General features: G+C 34.4%; 2 protein-coding genes across 2 annotated transcripts; one reads left to right on the forward strand and one right to left on the reverse strand.

Annotated features, from left to right (window-relative positions):
- Positions 1 to 509: 509 nt before the first annotated feature.
- On the reverse strand, positions 510 to 2366 carry ISF_09890 (hypothetical protein; the record flags this gene model as incomplete). Its single annotated transcript, XM_018853490.1, has 2 exons — positions 510 to 1768; positions 1838 to 2366. The coding sequence occupies 2 exons, from the start codon at positions 2364 to 2366 to the stop codon at positions 510 to 512; spliced, it is 1788 nt and encodes a 595-aa protein (XP_018699322.1).
- Positions 2367 to 2922: 556 nt separating this feature from the next.
- ISF_09891 (Heat shock protein Hsp70) lies at positions 2923 to 5320 on the forward strand (the record flags this gene model as incomplete). The annotated part of the gene is made up of 9 exons (XM_018853491.1): positions 2923 to 3022; positions 3096 to 3136; positions 3196 to 3263; positions 3333 to 3830; positions 3923 to 4447; positions 4508 to 4696; positions 4754 to 4808; positions 4873 to 5026; positions 5112 to 5320. 9 exons carry the CDS (start codon positions 2923 to 2925, stop codon positions 5318 to 5320), a joined length of 1839 nt encoding a protein of 612 aa, XP_018699323.1.
- Between the last annotated feature and the right edge of the window lie 12349 nt (positions 5321 to 17669).

Raw genomic sequence — 17669 nt, forward strand, 5'->3', positions numbered from 1 at the left:
CATAGGAACTAGATAGTTGAATCAACTTACTAGCGGCCTTTCACAATTAGGAGATATCTCTTAATATAACTTATACTTTAATAACTACTTATATACACTCTATATATTTAAACTAACTCTCTACCTAAGAAGTAGACTAACTATAGATTAGGATTAAGCTACTATTATACTTAAGTTCTTTCTTAAGACTATATAAATTTTTAATAAACTCTAGTATAGTTTATTAGTATATTAGCATTAGTATATTAGTATTAGTATATTAGTAGTAGAACAACTATATAGACTAACCTTTAATTATTTATAATAAATAAATATATAAATATATATTATTTAATTCTTTTAAATATACTAACTTTAAATTTATTAGTAATAAAATCTAAGTATATATAGTTTTTAAAAAACTTATTACTAAGTTTTAATAGTATAAACAATAGTAATAGACGACTTATTTAATAGGTATTTTAAAAAGTACTATAGTAGTTTATATATAAAATTAAATTTCACTAGTTCTAATCTCGTGTTATACGTGGAGTATAGTACGGGTCATCCCACTCTGAATAAGCTATGGAAGCTGAACCTCTCCCAGACAAGGCTGTTTGGAGCGTGTATGATGCCGCTGGACGGCCCTCAACATCAACGTCGATGCGCAGGTCGTGAGGGCTGCCTGGCAGTCTGCACCTTGCAGAAGTAGTATCAGTTGAGCTTGCGTCGTCCAAGTTTGAATGGTCCTCGCCTGACTCCTCCTTGCTATCGCTCCTCTGCGGTGGCCAAGTGCCCCTCGCTACCGTGGCGGGTACGTCTTGGGCCGCAATATTCTTGGGCATGACATCCACGTCGCTTGTCGAGTTACGACCTGAATCCTCACGCCTCATACTGGCCAGCGATCGTTTCTGCGAATCGGCCGAAGTAGCTGTGGAAGATGTTGCTGAGGCCGCTTGTCGCGAGGACTTTTTGTGTGCTCGCTTCTCTCCTGACTGTGTAGGCCCTTGAGCCTTTCGTTGCTTGGTCTTGTCTTCCAACGCCCTGCCACCACTTTGTGAATCGATGGGAGATCTGGCATTCGATCTTGATCCGTCCTCTGGCTGGCGGCTTCTAATGTTCTTCATTGAATTGGGCAGGAAGTTTGCCAACACAGAGCTAGACCCTCCCGCTCGCTCACTCTGCTTGCTTCGCCTTACAGAGCGCACTGCCTCTTCACCTGGCTTTCCATCGGATCGATGGAGGTAGAGGTTTGACTCAGACTTCCTACGTTGTTGTTTTAACGTCGACAGTGCCGCTTGCGATTGGAAAGCTTGGAGACTCTTTGCGGCATCTTGGTGGTAAGTGATGAGAACAGGCTTCACCAACGGGGACAGCTCCCCGTCCTTTGCAGCCCTTTTGTAAACACCTGGGAATAAGCATAGAAATATGCCACCGACGGACTGGCTCTGGTTTACAACTCTCCAACCGTCAATGTCTTTCAGCGTCGACTCGTATAGTTGGGTTTGAGGAGAGAGCCAGTCGCGAGGATCGAGAATAGTGTATTCGAGCGTGGAGCAAGCCATCTCTTGTTTAAGGGTTGCAGCCGCCAGAATGATGTCGTCTTCGAGCTTAACGGCGTTTTTCCTGAATGTGCTTTCGTCCATGGACAGTGGAGGTCTGCTTAGTGTATCCCGCAGTGAATTCAAGATCTTTGCCAATTGCGTCTTGCGTGTAGACCTGAACCATTTTGTCGTCGCGAGACTAGAAAAGGCGCTTGATCTCCATTTGTTCGCTTGAAAAACTGATTCTGTTGCTCCGATTAATCGTCAGTTGGGTCAGCCTGCTTTGTAAATGGGCTGGTTCTCTTGCGACTGACCTTCATTGAGTCTTCCGTCCGCGCCGTGCCTGATTGCGTCGGTGATGTAATGCAGTCCGTTGGCAGCGTCGTCTCTTGTTCCAGGAGGGTATGTTTTGACGAAGACTTCAGCGTACAAGGATTGCCATATGACGCGTGACAAGACAACCTTGATACATGTGTCGAGCTGACCTAGCCAGTACAGCTTTCCAATTTCTTGAGCACTATCATGGAGGGGTTCCAGCAATCCCCAACGATACAGAAACCTCCGTCCAGGGTCATCATCAAGTATTTGGTGGAACACCTGGCGGAACTCCCGCCCCTGCTGGAGAAATTCCACCTCGATGGCTGTGGTCCAGTCCTCGATATTGGCGCAAATCTCTTCAAATCTTCTCTTCAAATCGCCATCTGTAATCTGGTCGTCTTCACCCTGGAGTGAAATGATCTTGGCTACAGAGCGACCCACCTCCTGCTGAAGCGCATCATTGTCGAACTCGAGCCTAGAGATTTCATTCTTGGCCTCCTCCGGCCAGTCATCAGGATTAGACATCATGCCCAGAAAGCTACCATGTAGCCTCCCTGGTCGAGTTTTGATAGAGAATAATATCTGTTTGAGCAGACTCCGCTCAGTGAAAAGGTATATTTTTGTGCCCTGGGAGTGAACACAGTCGGGCCGCAGAAATGCAAGTTGGGGTTTCAACCTCGATGCGAAGGCCCACCACGTGTCTGCACAAGCTCGCAGAGGGTAGCAGCGCAGAGAAATATTGGGTAAGATCTTCAACAATGGAAAAGGCTGAATGAGATGGCAAGCTGAAAGAGAATTGTTGATGCCCGACTGACGTGGTCGCGTGGGTCCAATTGCGTCGTGGCTGTCGGAAGCCGGTTTCTCATAGGCGGCCTGCCCTACCTTGTGTAGCTACTGTACGACAACTTCTTGCGCAAGGCCGCCGAAGTGGTTCGCATTTTAATTTGGCTGTCTTTCCGTTCCGTGTGGCGCCCAGTTACGCGGGAGATATGTCTTCTGTCGAATTCAGCCTGCTCCCGTTCCCTTAGCCTCCTGTTTGACGGAAACATCAACGACTTGGTCGGTTTAGAGGCTTATCAAAATGTCAATGTTGTCATTCAAGTCCATCAGTATACCAAAGAACCCAGGTACGGTCAGCGCTGCTGCGGGTCGCGGCAAGGTTCTTGTAGCCGTCGATTTTGGTATGTGTTCAGCTTTGTTTCCAGGCCCGGTGTGCACATTGTACTAGATGTAACCAAATTTCTGGCGCCGCAGGAACGACATTCACTTCAGTAGCCTATGCCCATACTGCCGAGGTAAGAATCGGACTTCTCACATCTCAACAGCGTCTGCTTACACCGTATTCGCTCTATAGGCTGTTGGGCCGCATCTGTTGACGAGCTGGGGTGAAGGAGGAGACAATACCGAGGGCCAAGTGCCAACGTAAGTCGTCGTCTACTCTGCGTATCCACGGCCATTGTGACGACTAATATGATTCGCATCACTTATCAGCGTACTCCGCTACGACAATGGCGAAATGAGTGGCCCATATGTTTGGGGATACCGCGCCCAGAGATATGCCCAGCAAGGTGAACGGATCCATGAATGGTTCAAGCTGGGTCTTTGCGACGATTTTGAAGAACGACGAGCCCGGGAGTCGGAGCTCATAAAGCTGTATGACAGCAAGACGGCCAAGCAGCCCGTCAAGGGAGAAGACTGCGAGAAGCTTGTCAGGGACTATCTGGTCGGTATCAAGCAAGCTGTAGATAAGAAGCTTGGCGCCGTTGAGCAGGTTGCAGCCATGGAGAGGCACTACATCATCACTGTACCAGCTCTGTGGGACTATTCCGAGCAAGAGAAGACCCGAGCCTGCGCCGAGAGGGCTGATATGGGCAAGGGTGGTGAAATCACGCTGATCCCCGAGTCCGAAGCAGCCGGGATATGGGCCATTAAGAACATGCCCAGTATAGAAGAAGGCGATGCATTTGTTGTATGCGATGCCGGGGGCGGGTAAGTACATTTCTCAAAGATGGATGCCATTTCGGCGTCTTGGAGAAGCGAAGAACGAAATGGCTGACCTGGTTTGCTTGGCTCACCAATAGAACTGTTGACCTCACCTCCTTCCGGGTCAAGTTTCTGTCGAAAGATCGGCGTCAATGCCAACTGGTCGGGGCAGGAGCGGGCTCGGGTGGGCTTTGCGGCAGCATTTTTCTAAACCGCATCTTTGAGAAATACCTTGAGGAGAAGCTCCGAGACTACCCCTGCTGGGACCCAGACTTCATGATTGACGCTTTGGGAGCTTTCGAGACGAGAATCAAACCCAACTTCTCCGGTCGGAATGAAGAACAGCATTTTATTCGGATACAGGGTCTCAAGCCAAGCGAGCGACATGGGATTAAGAAGAATTTCCTTGATCTGACAGACGAAGAACTACGTGTCAATGTATTTGACATTGTCATCAACAAAATCCAAGCACTGGTCCGTGATCAAATTAACCACACGGAAGGCAGTGTGAAGGAGGTTGTGCTTGCTGGGGGATTCGGCCGGAACCCATATCTGAAGAGGAAGCTGCAAAAACTGGAATGCGTGGTCCGTCAACGTATCAAGGTATCTGAGTTTGAGGATAGGTAAGTTGGGTCTCTACGTTATCGCGCAGCACTGGCCTGACCATGATGCAAACAAAACAGTGCAACAGCTATTGTGAAGGGCGCGGTTACTGCTAGCCTGTACGGTCTGGGGAGAGCCACTGTCGCTCCAGATGGAGCTTTCAACTTCATGTCGACCCGTAGAGTGGGAGTCGTCTCCAGGAAAGCTGGCCGCCACTACGGCACTTGGGGCTATGATGACTGCAAGGACGGTGACCCCATAGAGAAGTTGTATGGCGCGCTCGCTGATGGATTGGGAGCCTCCCACAAAGCTAACATAATGAGTAGAGAGATGCGAGACGACGGAGCCAAAGTCGCGCGGATGCATTGGTTTGCCAAGATGGTGCGTAAAATTCTGTCTCTATTAACTTGTCAAGGTTCCAGAACGCTCACTATTTGAAAACCAGAATGATGATATTCCCAATGGCGAGCCACGATACTACCCTTACGAGAAGATTGCCAAGGTCATCCCTGGCAAACAAGCGCATGAGGTCTGTTTAATCAATATCCATATTTATGTCTGCGAGAAGCGCAATCCGCCCGAGTATAAAAACGACTCCAGTATGCCCCCCGCACTCTTTGCGTAAGCTCTATGCCCTTAACTCCAACGTGTACTAACATAAATTTGCCGCCCTATAACGTACAGACGCATGGAAGATTACGGATTTCAGTCTTGACCTCAAGGGTCTGACGATCCCGACCATCCCTCATAATGGAGGCAGAACCAGGCTTTATAAGGCTAGTTTCGAGATTGAGATGATTCTGGAGGCGACCAGCCTGACCTTTTGCGGAGTGTATGGCAGAAATACACCGGATGAAAGGAGATGCCCAGCGAAGAAGGTCAGCTTCAAGTGAAGATTGGGCCAGTCCCCGGGTAGGCTGGCTTAAGATGGGTTCGGTGACGAGTACCATTAAGCAGATGAATTACTACTTTGTTTTCTTTCCGTAACGAATGCAGTCATAAATATAGTTGTCTATTGCGTTAATGCTCGCATAAGTGTTCATGGCAATATTTTACTGGTGGGTGTGGCAATTAGTCCGCACTGCACAGCAGCACACTCGGACTACCGTGACCGACATCCACCAGTTTCCTGACTTGCAAGTCCTTCTCTTGATTGTCCCTCCATGTAACAACACTTCTTGCTCCATCATCTTGGGTTATCGTGTCCTTGTCGATACATCAAACCAGCTCTGCGACTGCCACGTTCATCGTGTGATTTTGTGATGTGCACTTGCTCCGCCGCCCGTTCGACGCGGTAAGTTAAAGGCCCCGCTGTGATGGGATGGGAGGTTGAAGGAGCCGTCGTTGGGTGGCGACGGCTGCGGAGGTGCAGGTGGAGGCGGATCTGTAGCTGGGACTGGAACTGGAACTGGAACTGGAACTGCAACTGGAGCTGGCGTCGGGACTTTCGTGATATAGATGGATGTTGATGATGTGTCATCAGTAGAGATGGTGGTGTCTGGCGGTGGGATGTTACGCCTGATGCAGCAAAGACAGATGCTGAGGAGGACACCGATTGTTACATGGAGAATGACAATGATGGCGATGACATCGTTGGCATGGACCATGGGGAGCGGTGGTGGCTGCTGTCGATGACAGCCACGCGGTATAGTCGGACAAAAGCGCAGGGTGCCTTCAACTCTCCCCTACCTGGCTCTCTGGAGAGCAGATCAAGTGATATATAGTACCAATGGCGCGCAGCTTCCACCCACTGGTATGCGATTCTGGCGAGGACGTGTGCCCTTTTGGAGACACCTGAGTGATAGATGTGAGCTACGTCATGGGATAGTTAGGCGAAGTTTTGGCATTTGATCCGCGTTGTAAGTGTGAGGTTGTAGGAGCTGGCGTAAGTCCAGGAGAATGCTAGTGTAGGGAGCACAAGAACGGATGATGCCAAAGGAAAGACTGTTGACTTGGCCACATGTCATCGGGGCCATGGTGCTTTCAAGGCGCACTTCTATTGGCTACTGGATCATAACAAAGCCGCAACAATAACATGAGTGTGGCAGTAAAATGGGGCGCGCAACTGAATGGCGGGCAGCAACATGATGATGCAGTATCGCTGCCGACCCGTTGCCAGGCGTCGCTGGATCCCACGGTGCATGGAAAGGCTCCGGTCCTGGCTCCTGAGCCCTTGTCCGGAGCACTTTACCGTTGCGCCAAAAAGTGACCAGCCGCAGGAGGCTTGATCATTATCACATTTGTTATTAAGAGAGACAGTTACTACAGCAGCCGGGCTTGGATCCATCCCCACAGCGGCCCGCGCCGCGCCCAAGGGACCACAAACCCAACCCGGCTTAACTCAAGCGTCAAGATACGTCGCGTTGTAAAAGTGGATCGAGCTTACGAATGGTTAAAGCAGCGACACTGCGCAGGTGTTTAGAGAACCGAAAGGGTACATACAATAGATGTAAGATCCGCTCCTTGCTCTCCTAGGAAAGAAATAATCTAGTAAGGAATAAATACCTCTATTTATAGGAAAATTCTTTTATTTACAATGTTCCTTTCTAGTATTAGTTTCCCTTTTATTAAGATAATGTTTTAGTTATTATTCAGAAGGTTTAGGTGGCTAGTAGTAGTGCACACATACTTTATAAGGTAGGGCAGTAGACAAACTAATAAATAAAAACATTAGTAGTTTGTTAATATAAAGTAGCTTTAAGTAGTCATATATAGCTAGTAGTTACTAGCCCTAATAGTTATTTTAAATATTAGTAGTAGGTAATAATAATTATTTTATAGAGAAGTCCACCCTATAAAACGAAACTAGCTAGGTACTAACATTTTTTACTAGTTAAAGTAGTAATATTTAAATTTTAATATAAAACTAAGATTTTCTTATAAACCTATATTTATAATTAGTATTATAGATAATTAACTACTAGTTTAGTTCTCTATTACTTTATATATAAAAAAGACTAACTTCTCTAACTATATATTTAATTATATTTAAACTTTATATTAATACTTAATATAAAGTATTAATATATAATCTATATAAAGTTACTATCCTAAGAAATAAAGTTATAATATATTTTCTTAGTCTACTTTACTACTTTTCTTATAATAAAGTATATAACCTTAGTATTTAAATAAGAAAGTAAGATATTCTATAGAATAATAAAAAAGTTAAAGAATACCTCTAAATCTATATATATAAAATATTATAGTTAAACTTAGTTAACTAAAATCTAATAGTATATAATATAAAACTATAATAAAATACACTTTTATTATAAAGGATTAATATAGAATATAAGAGTATATATATAATAAATATTAACTTTAATAGTATAGTTTAAAAGAGTAACTTTATAAGAATATATAATATAATAAAGAAGAATAGTTATAGAATAAAAGTATTTAATACTAGTAACTTTTTACTTCTAATATTAATAGTTAATACTTTAATATTTACTTTAAAGTAGTTAAGCCTAGTAATAACTATAAAGTATAAAAGGTAATAAATATTTTTATAGTTAGTATTTACTAAAAAAAAAAATAAAGAATAAAGTAAGTCTAAGAACTTAATAAGTGTACTATACTTAATATATAGTTTATATATTTTAAATCTACTATACACTTAGCTCCTTTCTTTATTATAAAAGAAAGCCTTATTAAACTTATTTAAATATAAATATAAGATAACCTACTAACTACTACTAATAGGATTATTATAGTAGTAGTTTATCTATTTAAATATACTATTTAGAAGACTATAAAGTACTATAGGATTAAATAAGTTAGGTTTAATACTTTTTTTAAGATTAATAGAAAGGAAAAGGATAAAGAATAAAGTTAATTATTTAAATTTTTTTAATATATAAAAAAAACCTATTATATATATATAAAGCTTAAATAATAAGTTATTATCTATCTCTTATAATACCTTTAATCTAATATAAAGAAAATACTTTAACTTCTTTTTAAAGTTAATAATAAATAGAATATAGTTATTATAATAATTTACTAAAATATTTAATAGGTTCTTTTTACTAATCTAGACTAGAATAAGACTTACTATCTATCTATAGTTAAAAGAACTATTATTTAACTATTAAAAATATTAATTAAATATAAAATATAAATAGACTTTTATAGTATACTAGTTAGTTTTATTACTATACTTAGTATCTAACCTAATAGTAGCTAAGAAGGCTTTATTAAGTTTACTCTCTACCTCTTAGCTATAGTAGTTATTTACTATTTAATAATAATTAAAACTATATATTTAGACTAAATAGATACTATTAAAAAGAATATTATATATAGAATTAATAAAGAATAAACTAATAATAGTATAATAAGTATTTATAAATAGATTAAAATAATAGTTAAATAGTTCTTTCTCTTTAAAAATAATAATAAAAGAATAACCCTAATATAGTATATCTACTAACTATAGAACTATAGTATATTTACTATAGAGAATATAATAAATCCTAGGTTTATATACTAGGATAAAGAAGATCTAGTGTCTAAGAATCTCTACTTCTTTATTCTAAGGATAGAATAGTATATATTTTAAATACTTTATAAAGTATAAGAGATTCTATATAAATATCTCTTATTTATTAAAGGTCCTATTTAGTCTCTACTATTACTTAATAGTCTACTAGCCTTATAACTACTAATACTATATCCTTAAGATAATAATAACTCTATATTATTATATAATATATAATATAAGTAATACTTACTCTTACTAATACTATAGTAGAAAGTATATAACTATATATTATAAATATAAGTTAGTTACTCTATAAAGGACTTACTTAATACTTATACTTAACTAAATAAAGCTTAGTTATTTAACTATATATAGAGTAATACTAATATATAATTATAATTTATATATTCCTCTAGTAAAATAGAACTATAACTAAGCCCTATAGTAGTATAAACTTATAGTTAGTATATTAATACTTTTTTTAAAGTATTAGTATTCTTAATACACACTATATATAGTTAACTAGTAAGAGGACTAAAGCTACTTAGTATCTAGTATATAAACTATATAAATAAATATAATTATAATATCTTTATTAATAAGAATAATATTATAATTATTATTAATATTTATAAAGGTTATACTTATACTATTTAAAAGAAGATTATTTATTAATTCCTACTTTAACTAGTTAAAGAACTTATTATTTACTATATCTAGTTTATAGTACTATTCTAGTAGGTATTAGAGTAGATTATATAGAAGCCTAAAAGTCTATTAGATTTCTTATAGTTTATACTAGAGGAGGAATATAGTAATATAGGAGAAATTAAAGAAACTATTAATAAGCCTAATACACTAGAATATATAGATAAATCTATAGATAATAATAATAATACTATAACCTAGAAAGTAATAAAACTATAGATATATTTAATATAATAACCTTACTAACTAGTTAAACTAATTAAGAGATAGGCCTTATAAAAAGTATCCTATATACTATAATAAAAGAGTAATACTAACTATAGTAATCCTTTTATAATTAACTTATAGTATTATATCTTAATATATATTAACTACTAATACCTCTATAGTAATAAGAGTAGTATATCTACTACTATTAATAATAATAATAATAGTAATAAGGAGGATAACCTATTTAATAAGTAATTTAAATATATATTAAAGACAGTTAGTAATATATATAATAGCCTTATATTTATTAGTAACTATAATACTACTAGATAATAAACTCTATTCTACTAAGCTAGTCACTAGTAGTACTCTCTTATAGGCTTCTTAAATAACTATCTAATATAGTATAGGAAATAATAGAGAGATAATCTATATAAAGAAGCTATCTAACTAGTATAGAAGAACTATATTATAATACTAAGATATATTAACCCTAATATAACTATATAGTAACTCCTAAGTATAGAGGTATAACTCTATAAAGAGTAGACTACTATACTTAAAGATATCTTAGTTAATAAAAGCCCTATAGTAGTTATTATAGGAACTAGGGTAGGTAAGAGTATACTATTTATACTCCTTATATTCTTATTATTAGGAGGGGGTACTACTATTATTATTATACCCCTAGTAGTACTTATATAGGATTTAGTAGAATAATACTATAAACTTAGTATTAGTATAGTAGAGTAGTATATAGTAAGTATAACTAACCTAGTTACCTTTCTTTTTAAAATACTTAAGATAATAGCTACTAAGACCTTTACTAACTATACTAACTCTCTTATTAGATTAGTAGTACTTAATAGGATTATTATAAATAAGTATTATTATATTCTATAAAACACCCTAAAATTTTAACTAATAATAACTAAGCTTAGTTCTATATTACTATTTAGAGTTTAGCTACTCCTCCTTACTATAACCCTATTATTAGACTTAATAGTATAATTCTATTAAATAATAAGATTCTTAACTTATAATATTATTATATACTACTTCTTTATAATTAAGGATAATATTTTATTTAACTATTTTATAACTTTATTATAAAAGGAAGCCTATATTAACCTTCTTATCTATAAAGTATATATAACTATAGGATAATACCTACTTAGTACTAAGTTTATTTTCTATTACTATATATAGTAAGATATTAATATCCTAATTAAGAAGCTAGATATACTAGTATTCTATAATAATATTATAATAAAGGATAAAAAAGCTTATTATTTAAAAATATAAGTGTATAGCTCTACTTAAAAAGAGAATTAAGAAGATAATATTATAATAATAATAAGTACACTAGGCCTTAATATTAATATTCTAAATATTAGTAGTATTTTTTACTTTAATACTTTATATTTATTAGTAAACTATATTTAATAATATAGTAGAGTAGATTATAGTATACTAAGTAGTATAACTATTATAATAATAAAAGAGTCTAACCCTATAAGTACTAATAATATATTAAAGTTTATTCTCTACTAAGGCTACTAATATACATTTATAAACGTATTTATAGATAGACTTAAGCTATTAGTTAATTATAGTAAGAGTAAAGAGTTATTATAATATAACTTCTACCTCTAGTAGTAAAATATAGAGAGTACTACCCTAGCTAACCTAATATATAACTTAACTAATAGCCTTAGAACCTATACTTAATAAGATTCTTAATATCTTATATAGTACTATATATTAAAAGTGTATAAGATTAATACTATATTATAAATTATAAACACCTTCTATAGATATAGTTTATACTAAATATTCTATAGGAAAGTCTACTACTACTCTATATTTAACTATACTTAGCCCTAGTTAATAGTATTAAGGAGAAGGTTCTAGAGTATTAAAAAAGTAATATAAAGAAAGGTCTAAAAAACACTATTTAAAATATACTTCTTATACTAGCTTACTCTAGATAATTACCCCTTATAGGAGAAGTAGGTAGATAGTAGCTAGTAGGTTATATATAAGTATAATAGGAGGGATATAATAGTTAGGTTTATAGTAGCTATTAACTTCTAACTAGATAGTTTAGAGGATTAGGTTATTTAACTAAGTATACTAGATTATATATAAAGTAACTAAAAGAAACTAGCTATTTAGCTTAAGAGCCTAATTAACTAGAAGTAGGGCACTAGTATTAACCTAAGTAGGGTTATATTCCTTATATATAAGGTATTATTAACCTAAGGTAGTATAAAGTAAATAGAATATTATATTATATAGGTAATTATAGTAGAGTATAGAGTAATATATTAGAGAAGAAAAAAAATAATAATTATTATTTAAGAGTAAATAATAACTACTAATAATACTTAAGTGTATATAATTTAGTAACTCCCTCTAATCTATATTTCTCTAAACATTTAGAGTATATACTACCCTAGCCTAGACTATTATACTATAGGCCACTATACTATTAGTATAACCCCCTTTAATATATATATTTATTATATCTATTATTATACTAATTAACTATAGTTCTAATAGTTATATAGTATAGTAACCTCCTATCCTTACTACCTCTTTATTATAGTTAGCTAAGTATAGTACTAATGTTTATTTACTCTAGTTTAGTTAGGTTTAGTTTAGTTAGGTTTAGTTTAGTTTAGTTTAGTTTAGTTTAGTTTAGTTTAATTAACTAGGCACTTATTTTTATAGTAAGTCGCCTTAAGTACTAATGTTTATTTTAAGTATTAAAGTCTTTATTAAAAGAGGAAATATATAACCTCTACTATTTAGTAGTACCTAACTTAGGTAAAAAGATATATCTTTAAGAGATCTAAGCACTTTTACTAACTAATCCTAGACACTACTTTATTATAATATCTATAGCTTTAAACTAACTACACTTAAAAACTAGAAATATTAGTAGTGTGTATACTAAAGTATCTACTTATTTATAAACCTAGTAGTTAAACTATTCTTCTCCCTATAGTAAATAAAGTAAAACGCTTAGTTATAATAATAGTTACTAAAGTAACGCCTAGGGCTATAATACTAAGTGATAGTAATAATATTAATAGGAATTAAGTTAATACTAAAGTGTTTAAGTAGGTCCTTAGTCTCACTATTGTCCTAAAGGAGGCCGCCTTTATTCTATAAGGGGTTAAGGGTTAAGACCTTAGTGATGTACTAATCCCTACACTTACGCCCCTCCCTACATAGCTTAAACTATAGTTTAAAGGGAGTATAGTGGATAGTATTACACTAGATACACTTTATTAGGGGCGTAGTAGAGCTAGTAATCTTATTATATAAGTGCTCCTAAGTGATAATAGTGATCCTATTAGGGTTACGTCTAATAACCTTAAGGTTAAGCCTTAGGCATAGGTTATAGCCCTTAATAATAACCTTAGTGGACTTCTTAATAGTCTTAGTATAGACATAACCCCTTTTAATAGTGTTATAGTGGTTAGGTAGTGGGTTATTAATAGAATTACTATAGGTTATATACGTATATATTATAGTAATTCTAGACAACTAAAGCCCTCTTACTAGTTAAAGTATACACTACTCTTAACTAGACTATTATAGTATAGGCTATAGAGCCCCTATATATAGCTTAAACTATAGTTTAAAGGGAGTACACTAGATAGTACTATACTAGATATACTTTATTAGAGGTGTAATATAGTTAGTAATCTTATTATAGAGGCGCTTATAGGTAATAATAGTAATCTTATTATAAATACGCCTATTAGTATTAAGGTTAAAGTATAAGTAGTAGCCTTTAATAATAACCTTAGTTAACTCCTTAATAGTCTTAGTATAAATATAACCCTTCTTAATAGTATTATAGTAGTAGTTAGATAGTGGGTTATTAGTAGAATTACTATAGGTTATATATATATATATTATAGTAATTCTAGGCAACTAAAGCCCTCTTATTAGTTAAGGCACACACTATCTTTAGCTAGACTATTATACTATAGACTATAGAGCTATTAGTACACTTACTTTAGACTTACACTTTAGATGTATTTATTATAGTATCTATTAAATACACTTCTAATATTAGGGCTATATAGTCTCTCTATACCCTTAGTCTTTTTATTATATTATAGTAGAATATAGATAGTACTAATGTTTATTTAATATAGTCTAGTCTAGCTTAGTTAGACACTAGTTATTTTTTTATAGTAGGTTACTCTTAGGGGGGGGGAGGTGCTAACGTTTATCTATTAGGTGCTAATGTTTATTTATTAGGTACTAATATTTATTTATTAGGTACTAATATTAAAAATAAATATATAATAATAATTAAGCTTAGCCTTATTATAGTTATTATTTATAACTCTAATATAGTATTATAATATCTATACTAAGTGTATTAGATTATAAGTATAGTCTAGTATATAATATATATTTAACTATAACCCTCTACTAGCCTAAGCCTAGATTAACACCTAACGTTCTATTTACTCTATATAGAATACTGTGAGGTGCTTCACTCAGAGGACTCTAGTCACGTAATAATCCCTTATGTATTTTTATAAAGATGGAATTATTACTGCCTCCTCGTAGAGAGCTTAGCGGCAGCTCGCTGTTATATAGGTGCTTATACGCACCTAACACATACAATATAGGGGCTCTAATAGGTGCCCTAATAGGGCCCTAATAGGCTACCCTTCCTTCCTACACACTGTCCTTAGCGCGCCTATTATTAAGTATGTGTATAGTGGTACTAAATGTGCTAGGCCTTCGTGGGTTCCTCGCGCGTGATTTAGCGATTTCACTTTTACCGTTTATTTAGTGGCTTACACTCACCTTATAATTAGTCCTCCTTTTCTTATCGTTTAACTATACTACTCCTTTATTATATAGTCATTATGTTTCGCCTAGGTCTTCTTTTCTTTTCCTTCTTCCACTTAATATATCTTTTACTCTTATTTTCTTCCCACTACTTCTTTATCTTTAAAGTAAATAGGTTTCTACTATTATACTTCTACACTACTCCTTTACTATTCTCTCACTAGGCCTTCCTTTCTCCTTTATTCCTTTTATTAATATGTTTTTCACTTTTACTTTCTTCCTACTACCTTCTTAGCTTAAATATAAAAGGCCTTATTATTACTTACTATAAGTATAATATAATCTTACTATATGTGTGTAGGGTTCTTATATCTTTATTCTCCTTATTTAATAGTCTTTTACCTTTATTTTTTAACCTTATAGCCACTTTACTAGCTCTAGTATGGGTTATTAAGGATAAATATCCCTTAAGGCCCTATTTCCTACTTCTTTTCCTCTTTTTCTTTAAGAATTATTAAATTTAGTACGTCTTAATACCCTCACTACTCTCACGCGTATACGTTATATTATTTTTATTACTAATTCACAATATTAGATTTCCACTCTACTACTACTACTGTTTTTATAAGAATCTATAAATTCTAATAGTTTATTAAATTTATAGCTAATTTATGTGTATAGTAACTAATTAATGAATTTTTTTTTTTTTTATTTTTTTTTTTTTTTAAAAAAATCAATATATGTATTCCCTACGGTATGGCTTTATAGTGACTTTACTAACCCCTCGTAGGTCCTCCGCCGCCACCACTATCATTATCGCCCTAGAATTTCTAGTTAAGTAAGTTAGTATAAGTTTTATACATATTCACTACTAATTTACTATATAGTACTATCCTTCTTCACTTAAGTAAAAATAAGAAGGGTCTTATCTACACTAGTTTATAAGTACCTATCTCCCTACTATAACGCCCCTACTAATTCACTATAAAGTCGCGCTATTAGCTACCACTACTACTTATAGTACCTTATTAATTACACTACTCTAGTGTATTATCTAGAGACTAATAGTAAGTAGTGAATTCATAGTGAATTCATAGCTAGCTTACGTAGGTGTAGATTAGTCTAAGAAGTGCTTTTAGTACTAGGATAGTGTATAAGAGTGCCTCGCCCTCACTATAAGTAAGTAGTGAGTTTTTACCGCCCTCTAGGCTATACACTACTATAGTGAGACAGTAAGTTATATCCGTTCTTATAGTGAGTTCACTACTAATTCATTACTAGGATAAGTCCCTAATTTTATAGGGTAAGAAGATCCTAGGGGATGCTAATGAAGTCGTTAAGACTTTATAGAGAAAACGTTACTATATTAAAGCGATGACTAAGTGTGGAGTTTATGCTAATGCCACTATGCGTATGTAGCTTTTTACTACGCGTATAGTGTACTACTACGCTAGTATTATACACTCCCTTATAGTAAGTATAATAGGTCCTCCCTATGACTTTATAGTTAACTCGTGTAAGTGTCTACTAGCTTACTAGACCCTAGTAAGGTGCCCGCCCTACCTAACTTTAAGTAGGAGGAGGAGGAGGAGGGGGAGGCATAGTAGTTATAGCCTTACTACGACCTCACTATAGCCTTACACTATAAAAGTTTTTAAGAATTTTAGTGTTTTATATTATAACCTTACTAGTAGCTCACACTTTACTTATAGTATATTTATACTAATTTTATTTTACTAAATAAGAATTCCTAGTTTCCTTATAGCGCCCTTATATTATCTTTATAGTGTTCTTATTATATCTCTATACCCTTTATATTTATATACGTAACTTATATTCCTTAAGTAGCACTAGATCTATAAAGTCACTACACTTTACCTATAAGTTTTCTACTTCTTCGTATCCTACCTATTTTACTTTAAATAGTCTATACTTACTATTATACTTATAACTAATAATTTCCTTAATAATATACTCATCCTTACTTTTAATAGGAGCTTATACCTCTATTATAGTGCTTTTATATTAGTAATACGGCTTAAGGCTAAAGACGTTAAATACATTATAAATTCTTAGGTGCTATAGTAGGTCCAGTTTATATACTCGTTTTATTATCCCTACTAGTGAGATCACCTAGAAAGGTCCTACATACCTCTCTACGAGTTTATAGCTAGGTTATATTAATTTTAGGTTCTTTATTAATAGGAGTACCTAGTCTCCTATACTAAAGTGCTTTTCTTATTATTTTAGGTTATAAAATTTCATATATCTTTCGTTAGCCTCTTATAGGTGTCTCACTACGTTCTTATGTATATCCTTTAACTCTTATACGCATTCCTACACCTAAACATTCACTATCTATATAGTAATAATAGTAGGGTGCATTAGTGTGTAACCTAGTAGTAATCTTATAAGGACATCACTAACTAATACCTACTAACTTATATTATATATAAACTATACTATTACTAGCTTTTTAACCTAATTAGTCTACTCTATATTATAAAAAGCCCTTAGATAATATTCTAGAGTCTAATTTATTTATTCTATTAGACTATCTATTTATAGGTAGAACGCGACACTAAGTCGCCACTTTACCGCTATAAGGTAGTAGAAACTCCACTAGAATCCTAATATAAAGATTATCCTTTAGTTAGATATAATGCCTTTTAGTGCTCTATAGGGAGTCACTACCTTATATAGGAATATTTCTATAAGGTTACTACTTATTAGGTTCTTATTTATAGTAATATAGATATTATATTATATAGCTTAATCTACTATCACTAGGATAGTATTATATTGCCTATATCTTCCTTATTATTTAGGTAGGCTAGTAATTAGGTCTATTAATATTTCCTTAAATGGACGTAAAGGCACTAGTAGTAGTACGAGTAAGCCATAAGGTTAATACGTCCTAGTCTTTATTATCTAGTACATATAGTAGTACTTAACGTACGTTTTTACGTCCTTTTTTATTCCCTACTAGAAGAATGTCTATATAA

This window comes from Cordyceps fumosorosea (genome assembly GCF_001636725.1).
Source record: "Cordyceps fumosorosea ARSEF 2679 chromosome Unknown scaffold_92, whole genome shotgun sequence".
In the NCBI taxonomy this organism is placed as follows: Eukaryota; Fungi; Ascomycota; class Sordariomycetes; order Hypocreales; family Cordycipitaceae; genus Cordyceps; species Cordyceps fumosorosea.